This window comes from Symsagittifera roscoffensis, chromosome 3 (genome assembly GCF_963678635.1).
Source record: "Symsagittifera roscoffensis chromosome 3, txSymRosc1.1, whole genome shotgun sequence".
Classification (NCBI taxonomy): Eukaryota; Metazoa; Xenacoelomorpha; order Acoela; family Convolutidae; genus Symsagittifera; species Symsagittifera roscoffensis.
Window position 1 is genome coordinate 70,270,531 of NC_087064.1, and position 27,336 is coordinate 70,297,866.

General features: G+C 36.1%; 1 protein-coding gene across 1 annotated transcript; it reads left to right on the top strand.

The window, feature by feature from the left end:
- The first annotated feature begins 148 nt into the window (after nucleotides 1-148).
- Nucleotides 149-26,715, top strand: LOC134841094 (calpain-9-like). The gene is made up of 17 exons (XM_063856874.1): nucleotides 149-348; nucleotides 633-837; nucleotides 1,702-1,822; nucleotides 2,152-2,269; nucleotides 2,703-2,834; nucleotides 4,406-4,491; nucleotides 6,261-6,375; nucleotides 6,686-6,827; nucleotides 9,723-9,886; nucleotides 11,463-11,698; nucleotides 18,501-18,540; nucleotides 22,191-22,259; nucleotides 22,728-22,847; nucleotides 23,222-23,350; nucleotides 23,603-23,738; nucleotides 25,710-25,765; nucleotides 25,842-26,715. Exons 1-17 carry the CDS (start codon nucleotides 181-183, stop codon nucleotides 25,866-25,868), a joined length of 2,064 nt encoding a protein of 687 aa, XP_063712944.1. The 5' UTR covers nucleotides 149-180; the 3' UTR covers nucleotides 25,869-26,715.
- The last annotated feature ends 621 nt before the right edge of the window (nucleotides 26,716-27,336 follow it).

The following is a 27,336-nucleotide window of genomic DNA, read 5'->3' on the forward strand; positions in this document are numbered from 1 at the left end:
GCTTAATAATATCAATTTTTGTGTGTTCGTCTATCATATTACAGTACCGACATCGTGTGATTTGAAGCGACCAATTCCTTCGACTTGATAATGAGGATATTGCTGATTGTAGTTAAAAGTAGTGCTGTATATATTTTGTTGCGTCATTTTCAGATACTCTGATTTGCAGTAGAAGAAACAATGGCTCCTGCTCATGGTAAAGCGAGTGGCACCTCTCAGTTGGAGGAGATTAGACAGAAGTTCAAGCAGACTGGCGAGTTGTTTGTGGACAAAGACTTCCCTGCCAATGACTCATCCCTCTACTTCGAAGAGAGTCCACCCAAGGAGTTCAAGTGGCTGAGACCCAAAGTTACTACTCACCCAATTTCATTTCGCTTAACCATTCTCTTCAGCAGTTCGTTAAAAAGGATTTAACTTGAAAAAATTTTGTCGATGGAGAAGAGGTTTAACTTTTAGACTACATTATAGCATTATATTCACACTGATGACCAATAAGAAAAGCCTAGAAATATTTAAGGCAGTTAATTTTAGTTAAGGCAGTCAATTATTTGTCAGTTACATTCAGTATGCTCATTGTTGCCGTGTATTGTTTTTCCTTGTTTTGTTTATTAGTTGTTTCTTTTTATTTGCAGGAGATCGCATCCAATCCACAGTTGTTCGACGCAGGAGCAGACAGGAGTGACATTGAACAGGGATACCTGGGCGACTGCTGGCTCCTCGCCTCTCTCTCCTGTCTGTCAATGAGACCACAACTGCTGAAGAGAGTGGTCCCTTCAGATCAGGGCTTCGATGCAGATAACTACTGCGGCGCTTTTCACTTCTACTTCTGGCGAGCAGGTGCTGACATCAGAAAATCACTTGTTTTTTGGGGGGGGGGGGAGGATTTCCAATTTTTTTTGAAAAGTTTCCCGACCTTTTTTTAGGTCGACCTAATTGAGCTTTCGGAACGCTCCCAGAACACTAACAGATCGTATTTTAGCGACAAATTTTGCGCCGCATGTAAATTTTTGAACAAAAGGGGCGCAAAAGCCGTTGTTTGGTACTTTTTTAAAAAAATTTGACTAATTTTCCGGCCACTTAAATCCGCCCCTGGGGGTACCTGTTATGGCTTGTTTGCGTGAACTGAAATTAAAATGCTGAATCCGAACGCTCATGAAAAAACCCTGGCTCTAAATATAAAACATCCATTGATACATTGAGCGCTTGTTTAGAACTATGAGTCACCTCAGTATTGTGATGAGGTTTGTCTTAAACAAATCTGAATACTACAAGTGTATGGTTTTTCTCAATTTTGCAATTGCTAATACACAGCACTCTTTCAAACCTCATTCAATTTGCGTCGTGCATTTTTAGTTTGTACACTTTGTTTGCATTCACATTGTCCTTTTTTCTTTTCTACAACCCCTCCCCCCCCCCCCCCCCACACACACACACACAATACGGACACCCTTGTAATGAATCAAATGGATTGTGTGAGAGATGCTCGTTTTTAAGCATCTGGATGAAGAGCAAATGTATTTGATAGCAGCTAATTCACATGCATGTCAATTTTAATAAGAATAGGAAGCAGCAAAAAGAAGTTTTTCAAGGTCGAAAACCATATTGCGGAATTGAAGAGTACCGCACTGAATGTATCGTTTTGCATCGTTTAATATCAATTTAAGTTCTTGTAATGACGTGTAAAGTATTTTTTTTCTGCAGGTGAATGGAAGGAAATCATAGTGGATGATCAGCTGCCTACCTACGGTGGCAAACTGGTCTTCACCCACAGCAAATCAGAAGACGAGTTCTGGACTGCACTAGTGGAGAAAGCATATGCTAAGTTAGACACTAAAAATAACACAAGGGTGGGGGAGGGGATAGTGAGGTTGAGTGGATTTTAGGTGTAATATAAAACACATAAGCCAGTATATGACTAGGAGTAATGTTAGAGACCTTGAAAGTCTTTCAATAAGAGAGGCCTTCATATCATCAATTCTCTATGTTAGATTTTGGCTCACTTTGATAATTAGTACAAAAATTGAAAGTAATTTCTGTTTAAAATGATAAATTAACTTAGTAGGTGTGAGCGGTTGTGGTTAATGACGAATATGACCTATGTGCGAATACATTTGGATAAATTTTTCTGGTAAAACGTGAGTTTTTTTTCAGGATCTTTGGCACGTTTGAGTCTCTGAAGGGAGGAAATATGGCGGAAGCTATGGAGGACTTCACAGGTGGACTGACTGAGCCCTATGAGCTAAATGCCGCCCCAAAACACCTCTTCAAGGTGTATATCTAATTATATGACCATGAAGTACTAGCTAAATTTGAGGCTTATTGTAGTTAATATTGAGACCATTTATCTCTCGGGGTAACGGCCAACGTTTTGGTATCATATTACTGAAAACAATGTTCTTTCTTGAGTTAGATATGGGGAGTTTCGTTCAGACCATAGCATACCAGCCCCAGAAAAGACGACAAAATTACATGCACATCGGTCAGGCGAACCACGCCGGATCTCCGAAAGAGCTGAACAACTCGTGTAATGGATAGACAGCTCCTGAATAAATTGGGCTTAATCTAAAATGATAGTCATTCGGACAAAGTTTTGGATGGAAACTGAAATGTTTTGACACGTGTAACTCCTCAAAATTTTGCTAATAATTAATGATAGATAGTAAGATGGTATAATGCAGGGATACAATGATTAATTTGTTTAGCTGATGGAGCATGCATTCGAGCGGGACAGTATGATCGGCTGCTCTATTCCGCCCACGCCTGGAATTGTGGAGGCGGAGCTTGACAGTGGACTCATTGCTGGACACGCTTACTCTGTCACTGGCGTCAAAAGGGTGGGTACAAGCAGTGCTGTTCAGTAGTTGCTAGTTACGAAATGAATGATTTTTAATTTTTCCAGCTATTTACACAATCGGAGTGTAATGCGATTGTACGAAGCATTTTTTCTAACCCAAGTAGCAAATAACAGTGCTACTTTTGGTGAAACTTTTGAAAGTGATACTCTTGGTAACTACTTCTGAGTAAACGCAGTTGATACTTTTTAATTACTCAATTGAAGCGAAAAAAGCTGTTTCTTCACTGCAATAGTAAAAACTTATTTTCAGAATTTTCGCAACTCAGTATATTTCACGAATTTTTGAAATGCATCGTTTTCTTACACTTGCGAGCGTTCGTGTAGTAGTACGAACTTTCTTTTTTTCTAACCCGCAAATAAAAGTGTGCATTAAAATTCTTCACTTAATTGTTGACACTTTTGTTATAATCACGATCTGTAGCATTTGAAATTTTATAATATCCTTTCTCTGCTTTATTAGTTGCTAGTGTTTGTGAGATATTAAGTGTCTGTGGCTGAGTGGTTAGTGCCTGAGACTCATTACACTAGACATAAGCGTATTGTATTATTAGGAACCTTCTTTTACTCTAACCTAACTCGCAAATGTTCATCAAATGTGTTCTCTTATTTGGTGGCACTTTAGCTATAATGACGATCTGTGGCATTTGAAATTTCCTAGCATATGGTCTCTCTGCTTTGTTTGTGGCTAGTGTTTTATGATTTATTGAGCATCCGTGGCTGAGTGGTTAGTGTGTTAGACTCATAATCTCTAGCTCGCAGATCGAATCCGATACGTTGCCGAATTAATCTACTTTTTCTTTAGAGCTGATTTATAGAGCTGCTTTTTGTCGTGTTGTCGCTAGTGCTTGCGAAGCTGTCTGCGTCAATCAGATGTTTTTTAATTGATTGCTTATAATTGAACCAAAACTAAGCACAACCGCGATCAGCTAGCGTTATCAAATCGAAATACAGTTGCCACATCTTAGCCACATGAATACAGTAGCTCAGTGCCATTTTTGATTTTTTTTTACTAGAAAATGCTCTAATAACTACAAAAGTGTAAATGGCGCGAAAAAAGTGAACGAATTGTAGTTTCAAGTGGGTTTAGATTTCGCAGCACAAAAAATTTGTCCCAGCGTAATAAAAAAAAATTACCCATTTATCACTCAAAAAATTAGGATCACTCAAAAAATTAGGTTAAATTGTTTGTTATCAATTGAATGAAAAATTTAATTATTGCTTTTTAACCATCGCGCTTTCAAGAAGATTGATTTAATTTCAGTTTTCAAATGAATGTTTGAAGGTTGAAGATAAGTTAATATAGCATTTCTTGACTATAGTTTTTTGCTTTTGAATTGCCTTATGTTAACTTGGGATCAATTCCATTCAATTGAGCTAAAAGTAATTTAATTATGGTTTTTTTACCATCTCGCTTTCAAGAGGTTTGAATTAAATGTTCCGTGCAGTTAGCTAATAACGCTTCTTAAGCGCTGATTTTCATGGCAAATTTTCATGTTTCTTTTTTATTCAAATGCATTGACCATAGCTTTATTTTTTGACCGCTTGTTGCAGGTGACGTTGCGTGGCCAGGAGATGCACATGGTCCGCATCAGGAACCCCTGGGGAAAGAGTGAGTGGAATGGAGCATGGAGCGACGAGTAAGTGTGGCGTATATAAGGCGACACTGCAGAAATCGGTGGTATAAAAACCACCAGAAGTATAAACCAGCTAGATTTTTAGCTGGCTGAAAAAAATTAATAGTTACCTAAACATGTAACAATTTTGCAATCTAATTTTTGCTAGAAATCTCAATGTGGCTGCAAAAATAGAAAGGTTGTCGAAAAAAAGCGGGGTGAAATAGAATGCTTGGGTTATATTGTTTACTTTTTAAAAACCTAATTTGCATAAATTAGTGCTCGAGTTAGCGATTTTAGAATTGAACTTATTTAGCATTCTAGCAATGGCTATTCATTTCCATGTTTTATAGAATTTATTTGGGATGAATACAAAGGCGACATGGCGCAGTTGTCAAGATATTACAGTCTAACTTTGGTGATCGGGTGTTTGAGTCCCATAGACAGCAAATCCTTTTTTGAACTATGACCTAAGAATAAAGTTTTTGAAGACAAAAAGGCTATTTTTTAAAATTGTTTTACGTGTGATTATGGCTAAACGCGTGATTTACGATGTAAGGTATGATGTACAAATCTGTTCACAATATTAGGTTTGTTCGCCATAGTGCAATGTTTCAGTACATTATGTCAATGTTGAAATAGTTTTTCAAAACTAAAATTGAAATGGGGGAAAGTGGAGAAGAGCCCAATAAAAGTATCCGATGAGAAGTATTTTTAGTCCCTGATCCCTAAAGCAAAGCTGTTTTATTACTATCCCGGGCTAGTTCTCTGGAGGGAACATAAGTAAAAATAACTTAGAGACGAGAAAACTAAGAAAGGGGGCCGTAAACCTGACCAAATCTTGAGTATCTCATATGAGATGAGAGAGAGAGAGAGATTCTGAGCTTTTAGTACGGTTTGTGTCTCTAACAGGTGACCTGGTATTCATTACTATGCCCGAACATGGGTCATAACATAAATCAATAAAAATTCATTTGATTTTTAGTTGGTTCGTTGACTTTTGTTAGGTTTTCAATGTTTTTGTTTCGACCATTGAAAATGTGGAAGAACTTTGTATTCAGCTGTGATTTAGTTTTTTTTAGTTCCACACAAAATCAGGTACCTCCAAATAATCATTAGACTGGTTTGAGTGATATATCATATTAAAGCCCTTTTATCCCTGATTCGAACTACATTAAAAAACATTATAAAGTTTTTCCCACTGTCGAGAAAAATTGGTTTGAACTCTTTGATTTTTGGTCTATTTTAGAGCGAGCAAGCAAGCTGATTTTGTACTAACCAAAAACATTTACCATAAGTAATAATCGTAATGGGTGGAGTGATATATCATATTAACGCCCTTTCTGACATGATTCGAGCGACGTTCAAAATTTTTTAAAGTGTTGTCCCAAAGTCGAGAAAAACCCGTTTGAAATTTTTGATTTTGTCTAATTTCGAGCAAAAATGCCAGGGAGCAGGACTTTTTTTAGAAGGATAAGCCTTGAATTTTTAGTTCAGCTCAAGTAAAGCTAATTTTCGAATTTTTTTAAAGCCATTTTCGGAATAAAAAGCAACCGGCAAACTTGTTAATGTTTTTGACACTTGCGTCAAAGTGGCGGTAACAATTACTTTATGGAGCATCAATCGGTTTGGTTCAGCCGTTAACAAGAGTGTTAACGAACGTTACAGATGTATGCACCCACCGAGATTTATAATACAAGCAATTCGACTCGTCTGATTTATCTATACATTATAATTCTGTTGAGCAAATAACTCAATGATCGATGAATGTACTCGATGTGTTTTGTGTTTAGTTCTCCGGAGATGAAGGGACTGTCTGACGATGAGAAGAAGGCACTAGAGCTGAAAAAGGAGGACGACGGGGAGTTCTGGATGGACTTCAAGGACTTCAAACAGCACTACGTCACTGTAAATCAACCACTGCTTTTTTTAGCTACCAATGTGCTTAACTGATTATTCAACATGAGAAGTTTTTGTTGAATTGGATACGTTTTTGTAAGCTTAAGTGCTGGCATACCTGGCAATTACTCAATCTCTTTTTGTGAAATCTGAGCGTGAGAAGTGAACGACTTGTTAACTGAAAAGAGGCGACATGTAGGGCTGGCATTGGCCAGGAACCTTGTCCATTATCAAAACACCCTTATTTGGGTTTTCTACTGCAGATAGTAGGTAAAATTGTGTGTGTGCGTGACTGTGCTTAATGCGGGTCTGTTTTAAGATTGAGATCTGCAACTTGAGTCCGGATGCAGTAGTGACGGACGAGACTGATGCTGATCTGGCCAAGAAGAAGTGGGTGACGACGATGGAGCACAAGGCTTGGATTAAGGGATCCACTGCCGGAGGATGTAGAAACAACAAGGGTCAGTTGAAAGAGTCAACGATTATCGGTTTAATAATAATAGTAAATGGTCTCCAAGTGAGGTCATTATCCAAATAAAGTTAGATATAAGGAGTTCTTCTTCAAAAATGTTACTTGAGAGAGCACCATAAGACTAAAATCTAGCTTGGTTTTATATAATCCTATAATGTATCGTATAAATCTGATCTCACATAATCTTATATCGTAAAAGTTTTTTTTCGTATAATTTGTGTCATTTGTAAAAAAAAAAGGTCAGTTCAATTTAGCATTCTGGGCTTCGGAATGACGTAGTCTTAAAACCACGCTGACTTTCTTGTTATCGAAAGTAGTTTGAAGTCGTTTTAAGGCAAAACACATATTTCTGAAACTGAAAATTACTGAAATTTAATTGTGGATAATGCAGCTAAAAATATTAAGTCAAATTTAACAATGCATGATAGATTTGTAGCGATTTGATGCAGCTGAATTGGAGTCAGAATAGTTTTCATGCAATATTTAACTTTGGTTGGTGATGGCTTTGCTATTCTACTCTGTAAGTTACGTTGAGCTTGTTCATATTGTTTTTTCTTTTCTGAGTGAGTCAAAACTTGAGGTTGAAGCTGGTGTTTACACCGAAGACTTTAGTCAAGGTGTTATGGTATCGTGTAACGGTTTTTTTTTTAATGTTGTCAAGTGTCGACAAATAACGTCCACAGTTATCAATTATCATGTGGGCTGGACTATATCGCGCTATGTCACGTGATTGCGTATGTTTGTTTCTTTATTTGTTCATCTTTATTTATTTAATTATCTGTTCTTCTATTTATTTAATTATGTTTAGTTTGCTTATATTAATACAATTTTTGTGTATACTTGTATTAGGTACACTGTAGTTTCAATCAACTGGTCTGTGTATACTTGTATTAGGTACAGTTTTTTTTCAACTGCTGTGTATACTTGTATTAGGTACACTGTAGTTTCAATCACCTGATCTGTGTATACTTGTATTAGGTACACAGTTATGTTATTTCAACTTTTGTGTATACTTGTATTAGGTACACTGTAGTTTCAATCAACTGGTCTGTGTATACTTGTATTAGGTACACAGTTTTTTTTCAACTGCTGTGTATACTTGTATTAGGTACACAGTTTTTTTTCAACTGCTGTGTATACTTGTATTAGGTACACTGTAGTTTCAATCAACTGATCTGTGTTTACTTGTATTAGGTACACAGTTTTTCTATTTCAACTTTTGTGTATACTTGTATTAGGTACACTGTAGTTTCAATCAACTGGTCTGTGTATACTTGTATTAGGTACAGTTTTTTTTCAACTGCTGTGTATACTTGTATTAGGTACACTGTAGTTTCAATCAACTGATCTGTGTATACTTGTATTAGGTACACAGTTATTCTATTTCAAGTTTTGTGTATACTTGTATTAGGTACACTGTTGTTTCAATCAACTGGTCTGTGTATACTTGTATTAGGTACACAGTTTTTTTTCAACTGCTGTGTATACTTGTATTAGGTACACTGTAGTTTCAATCAACTGATCTGTGTATACTTGTATTAGGTACACAGTTTTTCTATTTCAACTGCTGTGTATACTTGTATTAGGTACACTGTAGTTTCAATCAACTGGTCTGTGTATACTTGTATTAGGTACACAGTTTTTTTTCAACTGCTGTGTATACTTGTATTAGGTACACTGTAGTTTCAATCAACTGGTCTGTGTATACTTGTATTAGGTACACAGTTTTTCTATTTCAACTGCTGTGTATACTTGTATTAGGTACACTGTAGTTTCAATCAACTGATCGTGTATACTTGTATTAGGTGTAAAACAGGAGGCGTTTTGCTACACATACAAACACAATCTTTTGTATTTTATTATAGCTATAGAAATTGATCTACAATGCGTAAGTACGACATTTAGTTCTACGATTGTTATTTCAGGTCCTTTGTCAATATTTCAGGCTCTTTGTCAATATAGCAAAATTTTGGTGTATATATGTGTTAGTAAGATTTTTAGTTCTACAACGTTTATTCAGGCTCTTTGTCGATATAGCAAAATATTGGTGTATACATGTGTTAGTACGATTTTAGCTCTAGAATTGTTATTTCAGGCTCTTCGTCAATATAGCAATATTTTAGCGTATACATGTGTTAGTACCATTTTTAGTTCTCGAACTGTTATTTTATGATCTATGTCAATATATCAAAATTTTAGTGTATACATGTGTTATTACGATTTTTAGTTCTCGAACTGTTATTTCATGATCTTTGTCAATATATCAAAATTTTATTGTATACATGTGTTAGTACCATTTTTAGTTCTCGAACTGTTATTCCATGATCTTTGTCAATATAGCAAAATTTTGGTGTATACATGTGTTAGTACGATTTTTAGCTCTAGAACTGTTATTCCATGATCTTTGTCAATATAGCAAAAATTTGACGTATACATGTGTTAGTACGATTTTTAGCTCTCGAACTGTTATTTCATGATCTTTGCCAATATAGCAAAATTTTGGTGTATACATGTGTTCGTACGATTTTTAGCTCACGAACTGTTATTTCAGGCTCTTTGTCAATATAGTAAAATTTTGGTGTATACATGTGTTAGTACGATTTTTAGTTCTAGAAGTGTTATTTTATGATCTTCGTTGATATATCAAAAATTTAACCTATACATGTGTTAGTACGATTTTTAGTTCTAGAACTGTTATTTCAGGCTCTTTCTCGATATAGCAAAATTTTGGTGTACACATGTATTAGTACGATTTTTTGTTCTAGAACTGTTATTCTTCAATTATTAGTTGTTCAAGTTGTTTGGGTTTTGCTTCAGTTTCTATGCCCTCGGTGTATTGCGCGTAGCGCCTATGTTTTTAATCGTTGTCTCTGTTTGTCTGCAGATACCTTCCACAAGAACCCCCAGGTGTTTGTGCGTCTGGACGAGGCAGATGATGACGACAAAGACGAAGGGTGTACTCTGATAGTGGCCCTGTACCAGAAGGGCACCAGAGTGGGCAGGAGTCTGGGCAAGAAGCCACTCACCATCGGATTCGCCATCTACGAGGCAAGTGGGCTCTTTTCCAACCCCCACCCCCGCCTCACATTTCAATTTTCCATGTTCTTATTTTCTTACATGATATTATGGTTCAATGCGTGATGCTACAATGCAAAGTACGGAGAAAAAAGTGCGTTCACAAGATTAGTTCCAGTTTGATAAAAACAGGTATTATGAAAGTGTATGGGATCGGGTTTTTGATATTTTTTTAAATTTTTTTGAGACGCTGGAAAATTTTTTCATTTTTTCAAAAATTTAGTTTTTCTCAAAAACTACACTACCGATTTTCAAAAAAGCGGTACCAATTTTCAAAAAAGCGGTATCATGTTTGTCGTATCATTTTTGCTTGATACGACAATACTTGAGGTATCAAGTATTGTCGTATCAAGTGATACGACTATACTCACCTAGTCTCTTTTTACCTTACCCCACTTTCTACAGCCTTCGAAAAAGTGTGTGGGGGAATTTTTGACCCAGATTTTTGGATTTTTTTACATTTCCTAGAAAACCACCCTCTCAAATCTGCGATTTTGGTTTAAATGGATAGAACAGGTTGTGGGAAGCTCCCCTGCATTAGAGGCTACGCCCATTTTTTACACTAAGTTATGACCCTCGGAAAAGTCAAATTCACGATTTTTGACTGTTTTCTCGAAAGCTACCCTCCCAAATCTAAGATTCTAGTTTCGATCGAAAGGACGTGTTGTTGATGAGCTTCCCTGCAGAAGCGATTACGTCCAATTTTTTTTTTTAAAGGTTATGACCCTCTGAAAAGTCAGTTTCATTTTTTGGCCGTTTTTGAAACTTTTTGACTTCTCTCGAAAACTTCCCATCCAAATTCAATGAGCAACCCTTTTCCTTCCGAATCAGTTCAAAATATTATCAAACAGGTATTTCCAGTTTTAGCTGGCCTCTAGTTTGTTCATTATGCAGAATTTCATGGAAATTTTGTTTCGAAACTAAAGTCCAAATTGGGGGAATAAACAAGGTTTAGGGTATGCAATTAATTTTTTGTGGCTTTTGACGAATTTTCCCTCTTGCACTACGGGGGAAATAGTTAACAAGATCAGATCCTATGTATCTTGTAAGAGCGCTGTCTGAATGAGCCATCTCATAAGATATTGCAAGAAAAAAGGTTATTCTTAAGTTTTGTAAGATAGTCCACCTTCATCAACGAATGTTAACAAGTGATCATTTGATCAGAAGAGAGCATGAGAAGTTCTTGCCTTCCATCTTTGTCTGATCGTGTAAACTCTAACTTTCTTTAAACTGTGTCAAAAATGTTATTCGCTTGTTTTTGATATTAAATTTTGTTGATTTTTGAACATGTTTGTAAATGGTAAAAATCAGTTATCTTGCGTAAAAGTTAATTGCAACTAGCATTACTCTGAAGGACTGCAGAAACCATATTTTGTCAATTTTTTCTCCTACTTCATGTTTAGACCATCCTCGCAAAGATTATATTTTTATCTTCAAGTTAGTATTTGGATATTTTAGTGATAGTAAAAAATGGGTTTATGGACTGTAAAAATGAGGGCATAAAATTTCAAGAGTGAAACTCCAGATACATTTTATGCAATTGCTCCAGATCTCGGAGGATTACAAGCAGAAGACTGGCTATGTGGCAGGCACAGACATGGACAGGAAGTTCTTCCTCACCCGAAAGATGACTGAGAAAAGTCCGGCATACATCAACAGCAGAGAAGTAGTGGGAAGATACAAGTTGAAGCCAGGAGACTACGTCATAGTTCCCTCCACCTTCCAGGCCAATGAGCAGGGCAACTTCATGCTGCGAATCTACACTGAGAAGAAGATCGAATCCCAGTGAGTCATAGTTACCATACCACAGTGACCATTTTTTCCCCGAGACAGCTTGTCAGGTAGTTTGTTAGCCCGAAACCCATTTGAGAAGCGTTTATTTGAAAGTTTTGAGAAAAAGAAGACAAACAGTTAGTGTAATCGGTTGCCGTGGAAATAACACAAAAAGTTCTGATCAGTCATTTAAAAAATGATTAAATATTTTATTTCAAAAAATGTCGTCTTGTTTAGAGCGTGTTTGATGCTAACAGTTTCCATAACACGTTACTGTAATACCCGATAAGCAAGGGTATTTTAATCGGGTACTAGATTTTTTCCCCGTAAATAACATTGTTCACAGGACTCAAATGAACTTCTGGACTCATCTCTAGTAGTACCCAGTTTACACTAGCCAGCTCGCGAGCGTAAGTGTATTAGTACGAACCTTCTTTTTTTCTAAGCTTGTTCATTAAATGTTCTCTTGATTGGCGGTCCTTCTGCTATATTCACGATCTGTAGCATTGGAAATGTCGTTGCATCTGTTTTCTGCTTGTTTGTGGTTAGTATTTGATTTATTTAGCGTCCGTGGCTGAGTGGTTAGTGCGTGAGACTCGTAATCTCTAGGTCGCAGATCCAATCCGGGATGTTGCCGAATTTTTTATTCGTTCGAGGCTTATTTCTATTTTTTCTTACTGCACTAAAGAGCTGCTTTTGTCGTGTTCCGCTAGTGTATGTGAAGCGCAGCTTCGCCTCTGTGGTCGAATTAAATAAAAAGTTCCCGGCCAGTTAGCCTGGAGGTAACGAATACGCCAGGGACTGCGAAGGGGGCGTGTTCGAATCCGACTACGACCGGTTTTTTTTCTGTTTCAAATAAAATGCTCATCAGCTAGTCATTGTCTACCTATCTTTTGACGGCTTAGTTGCCACTTCTTGGAATCGGTTTTTGTGCTTTGTGCTTTTTTTAATGTTGCTTTTAGTGGTTGATTTATCCTGCATTTGTAGTTTTACTTATCTTGATATCGTATTTCCTTTTTTATTTTTTTCCCCCGAATTTATTCGTTTTAAATTATTTCGGCTTTTTTATCGGCTTAGTGACCTAATTTTGGGTCGTTTCAAGGGAACCATGTTTTTTACGCTTCCCTCCGCTTTTTAGTAAATTGGTTGTTTTCTATTAATCGGTTTGTTGAAATTTCATTTTTATTTTTTGGCTTAACTGGTTTCGGCTTGTTTTATATCATCTTAGTAGCCTCTTTTTGCATCGTTTAATGCGTCAAAAAGTTTTTGTGTGCTTGTGTGTGTGCTTGTGTGTGTGCGATGAGGGGAAGGGAGACCTAAAAATTTTTTAATAAAATAATTTTGGCTTGAAGAGTTTTTTCTCAGGTATTTTCGGCTTTCTCACCGCTTGGTTAATTTGTTTCTGATGCTGAGTCTATTGTTTGGGCATGTTTTTCCACAACTATCTTCATTCGCTTCATTCGTTTTGATAGATCTAGTTGTATCAAAGTGATGGGAAGCTCATCTTCGCCTCTGTGTTTAAAGCATAGAACATGGAGGAAATGAAGGGCTCAATTACACTTCGCCCTTCTAAATTCATGCAAAAGCGAATTCTTATCACCGATAAATTATTTTCTTAATGCTCGCTCACCTATTTTTTATCCCTCTATCAAAAAAAAACCAAGCAAAGTGATATTATATTGTAGCGAAATGTTCAAAGTCGCAACTTGTGCTATTTCATTAATTCATAGATCTTGCGCGAACGCAATTGAAGCTGTGCTCTAAAGAAATGTAAGCTGCGCACTAGCTAGAATACAGACCTCGTGCCTTAGATGACCTCGTGCCTTAGATGACCTCGTGCCTTGCATGATTAGCAGTGCCCTAAATCATACACAACCAGTGTTGTTGCATTTTTAACGCCAAGTCTACTTTGACGTTTGCATTAGCTATTTCTGATTTCAAAACAAAAAGCATCATTTCCTCTTAAGAGCATTTATTACACTAAAATCGACGTCGTTCCAATCCAATTATGGGTGCCGGTGTTTGCTGCAAAGGCTCTGTGAGGTTATCATTTAAGTACCGGTCCAACGATGGCAGTTCCAAAGAAAACATTTCTGACGAAAGACTAGCTGAGGATCGCAAAATAGTGAAGCGACTTTTGAAGGTCGAAAGACCAGGCAACAGAAAGTGGGGAAAACTGTAGCAAAGTTGTGAATAGTCAGTGAAGCATAAGAAGATTTAGACTAAAGTATTTCGTTTGGTCAAATTTAAACAGCTTTTTTTATTTTTTTTTTAACATCTACCCGTGTCAACCATTTTACATGAATAATTGTTGGACAAGTTTTTTTAGTTAAAAAACTCATCTAAGAACAAGTGAAATACTGGTGAATTAAGTTTCAGTTCGCTCGCAAAATTTCTACAATTTTTGAAGTTGGCTCAAAATTTTGCTACGATTTTTATAAAATTTGCTCACAAATTTGCTAAAATGTTTAAAGTTTGCTCACAAATTTGCTACATTTTTGAAAAAACACATTGAAACTATATCTCGGAGATAGAGATTCTCAGTCGTTTCTTGAGTCTTCCGAGGAGCCTTCTCCGTCGCTTGCTTCATTTGACGAATCTCAAATACACGAGACCATTGTTTTCTCAGGGCTGCAGCCCTGGATAAGGTTGTCAGTTTACCCACACCCCTTTTCTGAAATGAAATCAACTGTATTGAAGCGAGACGTCGACATTCCTAATAAAACACTCTTTGCAATCGTTGAATTTAAGATTACCGGCAGAGTATTTATGTAATTGCGGTGTCAGAAGGTTTACTTTGAAGCAATTTGTGAATCAAGTACGATGTATAATGAAGACGATGAAAAAACGAAGGTCAAATGCATGCTCCGAATTTCATTTTGAATGCAAAAAAGTGAACTAAAAAAGTTTTTTTTGCGGCTAGGTAGCATATAAGTACAAGAAGATTACAAATATCGGGCCTTCGAGCACTGGTAATGAAAAATTCTTACGGTTTAGATCGTCATAGTTTGCGTGATTGACTATAGAAGGCAACAATTGTTCATGAATTACCTTTTCTGTTTCTGCAAGCAGGTTATTGGTGTCAGGAGTTGTTCTTGAAATGAAGGTTTATTTATGCTGTACTCCTGCTGTAATTGACTTATACGCATTTTGTGTTGAAGTTTTGGCATGCTTCGATAGTTTCTGCAGTACATTTTTATACCCATAAGCCTTATCCGATAAGAATTTATCGGATTCGGTTATGGAGCCTATAACTGATTCTAGAACACGATGACCAGGTACACCATCTGTATCACAATCTGTAAAAACCTCACGGGCTTTGTTTACTACTTCTGACTTTGCGGTTAATTGACACTTGATCACGTTTTAACGAATGCCGGGTCGTGTATTGTAATTTCGTCGAGTTTTTTTTAGGTTATCAATCGACCCTGCAGCGTTACCATCTTCGGCATACCATTTTTGCATTACATCAATTTCACGTACTCTTTCCATAAGAGGCAATTTTGCGATGCCATACATTTTCATGGCCAGTGGGTCGCTGTGGGTGGTGCCTTCTTGAGATTTGATACATCTGCCATTAATGAATAAGTCAGTAGGTTCCCTATACGAATTCGAGATAGTCATATACAGAGATCGGCACCATTGCTCAATATTCTTAAGGGCGAGATCACGGTTAAGGCTATTGAAGGCTTTCTGAGCGTCTATCAATAAAATAGCGTCGGACCCGCTATCATCATAGGAATCACGCAAGGCGTGGATAGCATGCTCAATTCCACATATCTGAAGACCTAAACATATCTGAAGATTTCCTCCAAGGAGTCGGAGATCCTCCTTGATGCGTGAGTAACTTGTGCGGCCCATAATGCGACGCAATACTTCTTCTATGCCGATTGGTCGGACTCCTGGGCATTTATCTAAGGCGCTCAAGCTACATGCATTATAGGGCAAAATGAAATACAAACGTTCAGTCGCTCTTCGGATGGCAAGATTCGCTACTGTGTTTGAATAGATCACTCGATGACTTTCCGAATGTAGTAAGCAAGCTACGCCGGTCATAGGCGTCTAAACCTGAAGCGCCGTGACTACCATTTGTCTTCATGGCGAATCCTCGAATCGTTGTGCCATTCATCTTTTCAAAAATTGAGTGATGATAAGGCAGAGTCTCTGGATGCTATCTTCAACGATGTATTAGGCTTTTGCTTCTTTTGGCTGAGGGTGTTCTTCTAGAAAAATATCATCCACACTTTTAGTCTTGTCATCCTTTGTTTTTTTTTCATTGAGGGGCATTGCAGTACTCTTCCTTTACTTTCGTCACTGATACATCTGGATATTTTTCCTGCAATCAAACTCCTTATACTCATCCGTTTTCGCTTAGTTTTCATTTTTTGAGCCCTTCTTGTAGGGATGTGGCTTCCTTAGCTTTTCAAAATCACAATCTAGCCACTGGTCAAGTCGCCTTGGATGGTTTTGGAATTTGAGCCATCATTTTCTAATTCGGATCTGGCCACCTAAGATGAGGCATTACCATCGCTGCATTCATCAGGTATTCACGCTTGTCTGACTTAGTGGCGGTAACACTAAGAATTAAGTTCATTGTATCTGCGAATAGAAAGCCAGTCTTGTTCTTATTTAAACCAAAGAAGATGGCTTTTCAGTGGACAACGTTCTCAGATTTTTTTCAGAAGTTGGCCTTTTTCAATAGTGAAGTTCGCTCAGAAGTCCATTGGTTCACGAACGATCGTGGTGGTAGCTACGGGATTGTGTCGTTTGGGAGAGTTGGGTGGTCCGGCTGTTCAAATGTGTTTGGGACTACCGTAGGATCGGATGAAGAGTTATATTCCGGATTATTGGGGGGTTCGGGTGGTGCTGGTTGCACTTCACTACAATATTGGCAGATGAAGCCTTCATAATGATCGGGCAATCCGCTACAGCGAACATGCATGTAGGTGCCACATGTGTTGCACCAAACCCCGACACCTTTTATGTGCCCTTTACCCTTGGAGCCTTGTGTTTGCGCTCTGCTTGTCATAGCTGAGTTTTGGGGATGCTGCACTAATTTACTTAAGAAATTAACGCTTTAGTTTTGTTAAGTTTTAAATTAGAGTATTAACGGTCATTGAAGAAACTGATTAATTTATATAGGTATTGGCCCAAGATATTGTTGCCAAAAACGTAATGTGAACACCATCGTTACAGATCATATTTTTGACGAGAGATAGGGCGAAAAAAATGCTACTGGAGCTAAACTTTTGGAGAAGAGATAATATATGGCAATGTTATGATTGAAAATTTGCTTATTGGTGGTAGAGTTATTTGAGGTGCAAGTTTTTTGGCGCAATTAGCACTGAGGGTTCGAATTTATAATCGATGAGGTCAATCAATGCATTGTAGCAGATAATAAATATTGTAGACGGGTTAGTATTTTAACTTCGAGGGGAGGATATTAAGATACTACTTCAATGAGGTATAAAATAGTAGCTCCTCTGTACGGGTGGACTGTGGTCTGTACGCCAATGTCTTTAATATATTTGGTGCGTGAGGTTCCAATCACTAGAGCTTCACTTCAAATTCCCAAGGCAGCAGTGGGGCTGTCAACCGAGGGGGCATCACCTACAATACAATAGCGAGCAGAAACGAGAAAAGCTCTGTAGGATAAGCATTTACATAGTGAAATGGAGGTTAAAAGCACGGTAAAACAACAGCAAGAAACACAAGTTTGAAAACACAGGTTAAAATCTCCCGGAATGGTACAACCTGGCGGATTTGAAGTTCTGCTTATTGGGTGGCGGGGAACTAGGCCAGCTAGAGGGGAGATAGAACACTGGGGGCGGACAACTAGACCAGCTGGATGAAATGTCAGAAGAGAACCAGGCCAAATAGTTGAAGGATTATCAATATAACACACAACGCTTGTCTCAAAACTCTACATTTAGGTCTTCCCCACGAGGCGGTTCAGAGCATAACATATCTATTTAATATATTTATCACAACAATTAGGCTAATGGTGATCATTGGCAATTAGTTAACTTGCCCTATATATGCTCTATTGTTACATCTGGTGATTACTATCAGATGAGTATATATGGAAGTAGTGGACTAGTAGTTAAGGCAAATGCCTGTTGACCGCGAGTTCCGTTATTCAAATTCCGTAGACTAGAAATCTGTTATCATTTACAATTGGGTTGTGTTTCATGTATGTTCTAGAGCTTTTTCTTCGTTTTTCCAGTTTGTTGGTGATGTAAAGCTTCACTTATGGTGTACCTCTATGATTGTTCTCTTTGAATGTTAATGAACGCTCTCGTATTTTAACTACATTCTTCGAAAACAAAAATGCAAACAGTTGAATTTAGGTTCCAAAAGGGGATTTAAATTTACATTCACCGGCGGAATATTTAAATTACCTATTGGTCTAGCTCTCTCAAATTGATTAAATTTTTTTAGCGGCAAGATCCTTGAAAATCAAAGTTTTAAGGTGATGAATTTTTTCTTTGAAAATTTACTTTTAATTAATCGATATAACGAATGTTGTAGAAAACCCCGTAATAGTAACTGAACACAGAAATAACACAAGTCATCTTTACTTGTCGATCCTGTTTTGATAAGTTTCAGTTGTTTTTTTTTTGGAATCGAACTTTATCGGGAATATTTTTTTTTTTGGTTTTTCTGAGTTCAATAAAATTCCTACGGTCTACTAGCTAGACTTTAAGTATTTAACAAGCTAATTGTACACTAACTCAATAGAAATTTTCGAAGATAAGCTGAATTTAGTCTCATAAGGTCGTAATCTTTCGTCAAAATTGTGGTTGTGTTTCAGGGCACTGGATCAGCAGACTGACTACAAACCAACTGTCAAGGTAATGCTGATTTTCGATAGAAGAGTTCTCACTAAATGAATTGGAAGAAATTATACTAACCTGAGTGAGTGATTTTCAATACAAAGTCTAAATTTCAGTCCAAGGTATGTATTCTATCAAATCAAGTTTCTCCTTGATTGTAATCAAACGAAGAGCAGCTATACTTAAGCCTTGATTAATGTACTAACTAGTTTAGTAGTTACTTCTGCGATGCCAGGGAACGAGGTCCCTGAAATGAGATATACATGTTTTTGCATGAACAAAGCAAAACCCGACGTCGCATCTTGCAAAATGTAAATGTTAGTCCAGTGAACGAGAAAAAGATCCCTCTAATTAAAGTCTCAAACCTGATATTATTATTGAATAGTTATACAATTCGAACATCGACCGAATCATTTGTCCAAACATGTTGTTATCATCTGATAGTTATCATTAAGGTGATAATAAAGTGTTGTTTTGAAATGAGTAAACGATTTTTCCGTTTAGCTCTAATCAGAAAAGAAAACTTAAAAAAATAGGTTGTGCTTGTCTAACAGGGACCCCTTAGGTGTCTAATCAAGTAACCGGGATAATTTTTGGTTGATAATATAAGTAATTAAGTAATTAGGATATAATTTGATTAACTAATTAGGATCTGGTTGATATTATGTGGTAAGATAATTTTAGGTATGATTTTGGCATGATATTGACGGACTAACTCAATGATTAAGCATATGCAAACTTTCTACCTTGTGCGAACTTGTTCCTTGTAACGAATTTCCTCCCCTTGCGCAATAGGTGGGGGGGGGGGGGGGTCTGGTAGTAAACAAGATCAGAGAAATGAAACCTTCATAGATGAAAAAATTCATAAATGATTTCTGTCGACTCCACTAATCAAATAACCAGATCAGTTGGCTAGCGTTCTCAAATGACGAAATCAGACAAACTCATCAATATAAAGCTACTGAAGATCACAAACAATTGACAAACGTTGATCGCACGTCATTTAATAGGACATATGAATTAAAATTGGTATTGATTTTACCAACTACCGGTGTCTCTTGAACTCTTTCAAAACCAAAGTCGAGCCGAAAACATCAGACAGATTGAATCATAATTACGTTAAGCGCTATATATTCTAAAATTAACTCATACTTTTCGCAATAGTTTGATTAGTATGTTATTTATTGCACACCATTTAACTTCGTAGTGACTTATTTTCTGGTCTTTTACTTACGGAACGACGGTCCTCGTTTTTTAAAACTATTTATCTGTAAGAAAAAAAACTGATTTTCTTTTAAAATGTTTATTTGATGCTGAAAGTTATTGGAACTATACTCTTCTCATCGTCTTGTGATTAACAAAACAGTAACTATTGACCTGCACAAACGAGACAACGGTTGAAATTGGAATTCTAATTGTTGAGTGTTATGTGCATTTGAAATGTCTTGAAGTGAAAATCGTCATTAAACTGGATTTAAAATGAACTTGAAAAGTGTTCAACTGGATGAGTTGTTTGCGGAAGTAATCCACCAATACAGCACAGAGACAGGTCTAGTGCGCCAAAGTACAGCGGAAGGGTTTGTCATACGGAGAAAGAACTTCTACGGGAGAGCCCTGATGCGAACACACACTGTAGATGAAGATATGGTCCCCTGGTTAAAGGTACTATCCGTCGGCGGATATCCGTCAGGCCTACATAAATTGAAGACGAAATTTACATCAAAACAAGGATAGCCGGTTATTGCTAGGAGCAGAGAATGTTCCGACCATAGTCTCAAACAGTTCAAAAAGGTTTTTCAAATGTCGTTTTTTCTGCGTGGTTTGATAAAAGGGTTTGAACGAAAAATTAGGCTTTAGGAGTATTCGACTGTCATTAAAAAAAGCAATTTGGAAAACAACTTTGTTGAAATATGACTTGAAAAACAAAAAAAAATTTCCATTATTTCAATTTTTTTTGAAGTTATGATTTTTAAAAAGGCTCTGTAATACTTAGGAAAACTAACTTTAATCGAGTAAAACAAAGTGTTTACGGTTTAAATTATGCTATTGTAAATTTTTAAGCTATTAAAATAAGCTGGTTTTTGTTCGAATTACGACCGAAAAGGCTGTATAATGATATATTACTAACTCCGATGATTATTTGTGGTAGCTGAAAACACACCCGAACACAAAGTTCCACCCCATTTTTCAAAAAGTAGGAACAATTACGTCAAAATTTCATAATAAAAATGAAAAAATGATGTTAATTTTTCGGCTTGTTGGAATAGTTTAATCAATTTTCGGGCTTTTGTCCATAAATTGAAGCCGAAATTACGTGAAAACTGCAAAACAAATTATCAAATGTTATTTAATTTTGGGCATGTTGGAATGGCAAAGGTAGTTGCGGCGTGTTCGGCATACATTCCAGCCAAAATTACGTGAAAACTCAATAACAAAATTATTTTGGTTGATTTTTGGCTTGTTGGAATGGTAATGTTAGTTTTGGCTGGTTGGCCATAAATTGAAACCAAAATTACGTCAATTTCACATAACAACAATGCCAAAATGATATTAATTGATTTTCGGCTTGTTGGCTTTCCACCTATCCGTCAGTAGAATAATGCAGCGAAGACATGAATCTGCGAAAAAAGTGGCAAGCATATACAAAAAAAAACCAAAGACACGTCGGAGCAATAAGGCTTAGAAAAATATGTACTTTTATTCAATTTGTTTTTTTTTCAAGATCTCGTTTGATGTTAGTCGAGTTATGTGAAAATTGCACCGAGTATTGGTGATGAATGTTGTGTGTAATTTTGCAGAGTTTAGCTGCGAAGCTGCCTAAAGTTGAAAAAAGGTCAATGAAAGTGAGTAATGTCTTTTCTCGTTCTTATTCTGTTGAACTATTTTAAGTTTTGTTCTGTTTTAACTCGGGGTTTCGCAAAAAAGTTCATAAATTCATTTGCAGTGAATACTGTGGAGAACGTTATTTTCACCGGTGTAAATCATCTTGTAACTATCGTTTCGGGGGGTTGGGGTCACTCCTCGAACCCTATATTTTACCCTCAAATGAGCCGAGCCGTTTAACACTTCTTGAAGTGTATGGAGCCTAATTATTTTTCTTCAAATGAAAATCGCTTTTATGTCATCAAATCAATTGGTCAGATTCTCGAATCAATTTTTTTCATCACGTGGCTATCTTGATCCAACAATGTTTGATTTTTTGCGTGTCAAGTATATTGAAATATAGATAGCTGACTAGTAGTTTTTTGTAACTGCTTTCTGGTCAGTTTACGAGCATGCCTAAATTTTTGTTATGCTGATAGACGAATAATGCGGGTCATCATTTGAGGATTAAATTTTCTCGAAGCTGGTCTCACTCATGTTAAGATTGAGTAGTGTATGCCCATATATTTCACTTGGCTCAAACTGCATTCAACATATTTTCATGCGACGTTTTAGAGAAATTTCTACTTCAGAAAATTGATCATAAGCAAATTATAAATAAAAAACATATTGTTCCCTTCTTGAAAGCGAATTCAATATAAAATATATAGGCCCTTAACAACTTGATGTTACATGGTTTGGTCGCCCGGTTATCCTAAGCCCCTTGTCTGCGTGGAATCCTCATTTTGTTGAACCAATCAAGAGAATGCTACTGTGACTGTATAAATACATTTGTGTCTTTTTAGCCCCTGACCCCGACAGAGAAGGGACATTACGAGGAGTTGAAGAAGAAGTTTGCCGACATAGCTGGAGAGGTGACTCATTTCATTCGAATTAACTAATGCGAAATTTTAATATATGGTCAAATTTTAATATTAGTCATGCTTTGAGTTAAAATCTACATTTGAAGTTGAGTTAAAATCTACATTTGAAGTCTAGTTTATAGACTCGCTAAGACCAAAATAAACTAATTATAAGTAACGAAAACAAAATCATAGCATGACTTCAAACTTGGCGACCCTGTTCTACGTTTAAAATTTAGGTAGCTGAACAGGTAAAATTGTTTACTAAGCCTAGCATCAGCTAGAAACGCTTGTTTTCCGTTCTTTCTAAGAAAAATTGAAAACTATCAAAATTGATTTGTAAAATGTTTTGATGGTCTGCTGGAAAATTTAAATCAAGTACAAATTAATCTTGCAAAATATAATATTATGAAAAGCATATTGTTAATCAAGTCAGATTTGTTGTATAAATCATATGGGCATTGTGTTGTGGTTGTGTAGGATCTGGAGGTGGATGCATTTGAGCTGCGACAGATGTTGAACGAGAGTGATGCTCTGGCAGAAGTGAAGACTGGCAACTTCTCCATCGACGCCTGCAGGACCATGGTCGCCATCTACGACGTCAGTATACCCCCTTGCCTCCCCCGCCCAAATTCTACCCAAATTTGGCTCTATACTCTTGTTTGGTAGAGCTTAGAGTTTTTAGCTACTGAAGCGGCTTAGAGCGATCATTGAGTCAAAATTTCAACAGAGTTCGCCTTACCTGGTGATAATTGTTGCCAAATTGAATGCTAATTTCAGCCGTGTTTTTTATTACAGACTATGAATTGAGATTGAAATAGGCCGCTTCTTTTTCTGAAAGAGATCGAAACAGTTCTTTGTTCATCTTTTCCGAAATACAAAATATGAGCGAATCATAACTGCATACTTACTATTCGCAAGTACAGACCAGAGGGTGAAGTTTTTATTGTGGAATGCTCTGTTTTTTCTTCTAGGAGGACATGTCTGGCAAGTTAGGCTTTGTGGAGTTCACTGAACTGTGGGTGTACATCTGCATGTGCAAGAAGGTCTTCCTCAACTTCGACGAGGACAAAAGCGGCTCATTCTCCTCCTTCGAAATGCAGGCATGATCTAAATTCAGTCACATTGTTTGCTGGAAACATTGAATAGGAAAAAGAATTGTCTATGAATTACAAGTGACTGACTGCATGCTCTGATTCGCTCTGTATTATTGGTCAATGCTAGAGATACAACGAATTTGTGCCATCTTAGATAAAAAATGTTTGTACCTATTTTAATGAAAACTTAGCTATCACACGTGAATTTTTTGTTAAATTACATTGTGTTGTGTTTGTATTGCAATTAAATTGTGTTAGGATGCTCTGAAGTACTTGGGGTACTCTCTAGACAGGTCCACGTTCTCGTGCATTGTGACCAGATATGCGAACAGACAGAACCAGATAGACTTCAACGACTTCGTCATGATTGCAGGCAAACTCAGATCCACCTTCGGTCAGTTAATCAAGTTATAATGAAATTTTTAAATTAGTAATTAGTTCAAACCCGTTTCAGTCGTTTCAGTTTGTAATTATCTTTTCAAAAAAAATTCTCAATTTTTTTTCGAATTCCTGGTTATCGTCCTAGCTTCTGTCGTTTCAATTTCCGGTTTTTAAAGGCATTTTTTCATCTGATAGTATTTGATTGGCTTACTTTTTAAAGCATGGTTTTTGTTCCAATTTAAAAAGTTTTTACTATAACTGAAACTTCACCTTCACAATTTTGTAAATTTACCATGTCTGATTTTTAGTTTTTCCCATTCTTTTTTTTAATTTTCAAACAATTTCAGTTTATGTTATATGGATTTATTCAACCTATTTTGCGAAGTTTCTGGGGCAAAATAGATCCGTTTCAGATAATGTGTATTAATTTGGATCGGTCGTAAAAACTTTTAAATGTCATGAAATTTTTCATGACAACAGTTTTGTTTTCGGCTCAACAGGTTTCGACCCAAACTTGTTGCCGCTCGGTAAATGATTTCCATTTTTTAAGGGCTGTTTATGAACTTCCTTTGATGCAAATATGAACATTTTTTAGCTGTAATTTTTCAATTTTTGTCAAGTAATTTTTTAGAATTTTTGAAACATGTGTATTTGTTTTTCATTCACTATTTTGTACCGCAATGTGTTTTTTGCATCGCAAGTGATGCAAAGCTCTTAATGTACCTTAAACAAAGTCACAAAATATCTTGGGCCAGAAATTCTACCCACGCTTTTGGTGTTGGTCGAAACAAAAAAACCTAAATCAGTAATCAAATTATGTGAGAAGCATTTTGTCTTCAGGTTTTCGTTTTGATGTTTCTGTTAACCTACTGGCTGAAAATTTCAAAGGATGTTTTTTTTATTTAAATACGCTCACTCAAAAAATTTTTTGATGTAATTAATTTATACGATTATAGTTAACAAATGTTTTGACTCTTTCGCATCTTTCGATGTAACCCCATCAAAAATTGTGAAAATTATGGAATAACAGTAAAAAGTTAATATTTATGGCTACCTATTTTTTAATTTTTTTTAGCCAAGAAAAATAGAAAACCACAAGGAACTAGTTGTATTGATAATTCGTGGTCGAGGCATTTTATTGAACAGTCTTGGCTTTTATTTTTGAAGAATCAATGACCGTAGTGAAGACACTTACTTAGGCCGTGTTGATTTTTTTATGGAAATCGTCTCGAAATTTGTTCACGCTCAAATGTATTTTTTTGCGGTTTGTCTGAGATTTCTTTTCAATTCGACTTCATTTGCTAAAAGGAAGCCAGTTTACGCTCTTCATCAATGAAGTGCAATGGCGCGCAAACTAGATGAAAGAGTTCCAGTATCAAATGAGATGTTCACTTTCAGAGTTTCTGGTGGAATAAAAAATTTAGCCATTGAAGCAGTTATTGGAATTGGTTCATAGTTCATATTTATCAAAAAATCGGCACTTATCCAACTGTCTATTTTTCTTTGTTCAATTCATTTCCTTCGTTAAAAGGAAGGCAAGCTCCACTATCGAGCAGCGAAAGTGTAAAGTTGACATTAACGTGATCTAATTTGTGCAATGGAATTTGATTGCCAGATTTCACAGCGAAATGAAAGTTTTTCTAATGATCCAGTTTTCTGATATTTGGTTAATTTTATCAAAAAAAAAGTGTCAATCATAAATTGTGTTGTAAATTCAAAGAGTTTAAAGGTCATCTATTTTTTCGAAAAATGACAATTTTCAGAAAACAAGAATTTTTTTCTGTTTACGTATAGATTTTCATTAAAAGTTAATTTTTGTTTCGTTCAATTCTACATATCTAGCCAGAATTTATTGAGGAGTTGGGTAACAAATATAGAATACTAGCCACTGAAGTGTGTAGATTGCAACACAATCATTTTTTAAAAAAAAATTTGACAAGTTTCGCAAGGGTGCCTTTAACATATCTTTTTTTTTTCCATGTAGAACGATACGAAGCGCACAAGAATGGACAAGGCAATGCAGAAGTTAGCGTCAAGCAGGTAATTTCAATCAGAAATCAATGCCCAATTTCATAACAATTGCGTAATTTATTAGAAACAACGTCGCTTATTTCAGTGGGTACAAATCAACATGTACAGCTAAATTCCACAATCTGTGCTGCTGTGCACTTGTCTGAGAAGATATCTACCCTATTGCATCAAAATTAAGCTGGAGAAGAAAATTCATCGTAAAGTGGAACAATGAAGCTTAACAACTCGATCAGTTCATAATTCTATAACTTATTTATAACCCAAACTCAAACTTCTGATTAAATCGCTGCCGCTGGCCAGTCAGCCCAAATTAAGTGAATTATTTAACAGAAACAAACTTAATTTAACTTCGCTGGAAAAATAAAACTCGTAATTTAGTACAAGACTGATTGTCAGGTGATAACGAATAAATTAATAATGTATTGATTTGGTAGAATCTTTCGGTAGGTTTCTTATTTGTGTAGAAAATACGCTTAACTTTGCCGACCATCTAAATAACCGACAAAAAAGTCAAAGTGAGGAGTCGCGAAGAAGAATTGAAAATTTTTTGCCCACTTGGTATGGCTTCTGCATCTAAGCGCGTCGGCAGTTGTTACTAAATATTATTATTATAAATTTCGAATTACTCTCAATTAACTATTGAGCTATATTTTGCATGTTTTACACTTCTATGACAGAACATTCCATTATATTCAAAAGTTTTAAAGGTTGAGGTTTTTTATCAGGTTTTTATAACAAAAATGGATTACTTTAGGAAAATGGATTCATTCATATGGTTATCTTCAATTACATTTTGTTTCGAATGAATTTCTCATTTAAGATTGTAAATTGCTGTTTTAAATCTCATGAAAATCTCCAAATTAAGAAACTCATCCTCTTAATGTGCAGTAACTGTTTTCGGGAAATTGCAACGCATGGGTAAATCGACAAATTCAAAACTCAATTTATAATTTATTGAAGCATTTTTAATCTGGGGTTTGCTAATTTTTCAGTTTTGCGTTTTATATTTTTTCAAATATAACTCAAAATTTTATCTACAAAAATTTGAAGCATTACAGTGCTCTTTTTCCTTTTCCCCACCTGTAAATTTTTACAAGTAAAATGCTTCCTCAGATCGTCCAATTATTATGAAAATTGACATGCGGACTAATTAATTATTAGGCCATGGCCAATTTATTTAGTCTTTATAACTAACCTTGTGAAAGCAATATTTACATCATAAAAATGATGCTCGTTTGAGGTGGGAGATTAAAAAAAAAAGAGCCCAGTACACATTTATTCCCAAAACGCAGAATTTAAGAAGCTCAGGAACTTTTTTGAAGAGCAATGCTTGGCAAAATAACAACTTTGCTTATTGATCCAATTTTCTCAAATTGATTAAACAAAAAAACGTAGTGTATTATTGCGAATCAATTTTTTTCTAATTTAAGTCGCAAATAAAAGTGCTCATTTGGTGGCACTTTTGGTATAAATTTTAATTAAATCATATTTTTGAGCATACACAATTGTTTGGCATATGTAACTGCACTGTTTTTGGTTTTGTCAGTTCCTGTTTGAAAAATACATGTATTATGAAAATG